The 2500-nt window shown below is 53.2% G+C and overlaps 1 protein-coding gene across 3 annotated transcripts in view; it reads left to right on the top strand.

Moving 5' to 3' along the window:
* Window positions 1–2493, top strand: part of apbb3 (amyloid beta (A4) precursor protein-binding, family B, member 3) — a 6706-nt gene extending 4213 nt beyond the window's left edge. For 2 of the 3 annotated variants that reach the window (XM_037747678.1, XM_037747677.1), the window contains exons 5-12: window positions 173–322; window positions 408–535; window positions 1024–1029; window positions 1232–1346; window positions 1462–1543; window positions 1618–1701; window positions 2070–2185; window positions 2275–2493. In XM_037747678.1, coding sequence (XP_037603606.1) covers window positions 173–322; window positions 408–535; window positions 1024–1029; window positions 1232–1346; window positions 1462–1543; window positions 1618–1701; window positions 2070–2185; window positions 2275–2490 — 897 coding nt within the window. In that variant the 3' untranslated portion in view covers window positions 2491–2493. The remainder of the gene's footprint in view (window positions 1–172; window positions 323–407; window positions 536–1023; window positions 1030–1231; window positions 1347–1461; window positions 1544–1617; window positions 1702–2069; window positions 2186–2274) is intronic. The other variant, XM_037747679.1, reaches the window with a different exon arrangement.
* The last annotated feature ends 7 nt before the right edge of the window (window positions 2494–2500 follow it).

Below are 2500 nucleotides of genomic sequence, written 5' to 3'. Positions count from 1 at the left end.
ATCTCTCTCTCTCTTTCTCTCTCTCTCTACCACCATTTATATTAATCTGATTTAATCTCTCTCTGTGTCCTGGTTTCTCTGTTTCTCACCCAACAACTCACTGACCCTCTCATCTCATCAACTGTCTGTCTGTCTCTGTCCCTGTCTGTCTCTCTGCCTGTCTGTCTCTCAGTGTTTCGCAGTGCGGTCTCTGGGCTGGCTGGAGGTGGAGGAGGAGGACCTGTCTCCCGGTCGCAGCAGTCTCGCTGTCAGTAACGTCATCCAGCAGCTGTCTCACTGCAGCAGCCCGGAGCAGAGAGACAGGCAGGGGGCCTGGGGGGAGGTGAGACGCCTCCTGAGCCGTACCCGTCTGTCTGCATCACACCTGTTCAACCTGTCAGGACGTAAACCCGTCTGTCTGTCCGCAGGGTCGGGAGATGATGCTGGTTCTGAAGAAAGACACTCTGACGCTGTTGGACCCGTTAGACCACACCCCCCTGCACTGTCAACCAATCATCAACATCCGGGTCTGGGGGGTCGGCTGCAACAACGGCAGGTGAGCCAATCAGTGAACAGCACACCTGTCCAATCAACAACATGCAGATCAGACAGGTGGAGGTGGTGGAAGGAGCTACGCTAACAATCCCCCCTGCTTCCAGTCTTTATGCTAAGCTAGGCTAGCAATCCCCCCTGCTTCCAGTCTTTATGCTAAGCTAGGCTAACAATCCCCCCTGCTTCCAGTCTTTATGCTAAGCTAGGCTAACAGTCCCCCCTGCTTCCAGTCTTTATGCTAAGCTAGGCTAACAATCCCCACTGCTTCCAGTCTTTATGCTAAGCTAGGCTAACAATCCCCTCTGCTTCCAGTCTTTATGCTAAGCTAGGCTAACAGCATGCACTCACAGTTTGATGTTTCAGCATGTTGCAGGTGTTAAAATCAAGCTCACCTCTCAGTTTGTTTACCTGCCTGCACTAACACTGTCCCTCTCTGTGTTTCTTTAACACCCCTCCCCCCCCTCCCCCCCACACACACCTCCACCTGGGCAGGGACAGGTAAACTCTCTACTGTTACCTCCACATGTCAGGGGCACCTATTGATTTGATTTATATGACTGATTTACTGATCACATGACCATCGGTCCATCAGCTGGTCGACCACAACATCATGCTCTGTGTGTGTGCGCGCGTGTGTGTGTGTGTGTGCGTGTGCGTGTGCGTGTGCGTGTGCGTGTGTGTGTGCGTGTGGTGCGTTCAGGGACTTTGCGTTCGTGGCGGGCGATAAGGACAGCTGTGTGCTGAAGTGTCACGTGTTTCGCTGTGACGCTCCGGCCAAAACCATCGCCACGGCGCTGCACGAGATGTGCTCCAAGGTCAGTCCTCAGACTCACCTGTCAGGTGTGACATTTACTGTGTTAGCTTAGCATTAGCTAATTAGGAATGTCGTTAGTGCTGCAGGTAAATAAAGATCTTTTAATTTGGCTGTAGATGATGTCAGAGAAGACGCTGATGAGGCCGTCTCGCTCTCTAACGATAGACAGCATCTCACCTGAAGACCTGCCCAGACAAGGTGACTCACCTGTTCTCTGACATCACCTGCTGCTCTCTGATTGGCTCTCTGCTGACTGTCTGTTGGTGTTTCAGTGGAGTTTCTGGAGGCGGTGCGGCAGCAGGTCCAGAAGTTTGAGGTGCAGTACATCGGTAACCTGCCGGTGTCCAGAGCGATGGGTAGGACACAAACACACCTGAACACACCTGAACACACCTGTCACACCTGTCACACCTGAACACACCTGTCACACTTGTCACACCTGAACACACCTGAACACGCCTGAACACGCCTGAACACACCTGTTACACTGAACACACCTGAACACACCTGTCACACCTGAACACACCTGAACACACCTGAACATCCAGCTCTCTGATTGGTTCCCTAGATGTAAACGTGTTCATTTGGTGACACTTTATTTTGTAGTTTCTGAATCATTTGTGAGTTTCCTGTGATGTCATTTGGGGCTGTAGTGTTAAAACTCACCTGCTGTTGCCGCGGTAACCAGCAGGTGTGAGGATGCTAACGTGAGCGTGTGCTGCAGGTATGGAGGTGTTGAACAGAGCGATAGAGAGCATCATGAACGCCACAGACAGAGACGAGTGGGAGCCGACGGTGATCCACGTCACCGATAACATCCTGTCTCTGTGGAGGGGAGAGGTACCGCCGCCGCCGCATCACGCCGTTAACCCGCCAGGTGACAGGCCGTCAGCTGACTCTGTTTCCTCTCTCTCATTGGATCCTGACAGGAAGGGGAGGAGCCTCTCTGGGAGTGTCAGGTGCGTTTCCTCACCTTTCTGGGCGTCGGCCACGACTGCCACACCTTCGCCGTGATCGTAGACGGCGGCACGCAGCGCTTCGAGTGTCACGTGTTCTGGTGTGAACCGAACGCAGGGATCCTGTCTGAGGCCGTCCAGGCGGCGTGCATGGTGAGTAACACACCTGAACAGGTAGTTTATACCTGAACCTGTGTTA

This window comes from Sebastes umbrosus, chromosome 17 (assembly GCF_015220745.1).
Source record: "Sebastes umbrosus isolate fSebUmb1 chromosome 17, fSebUmb1.pri, whole genome shotgun sequence".
Lineage (NCBI taxonomy): Eukaryota > Metazoa > Chordata > Actinopteri > Perciformes > Sebastidae > Sebastes > Sebastes umbrosus.
The sequence above is the reverse complement of the archived record's forward strand: the minus strand, read 5'-3'. Positions and strand labels throughout refer to the sequence as shown.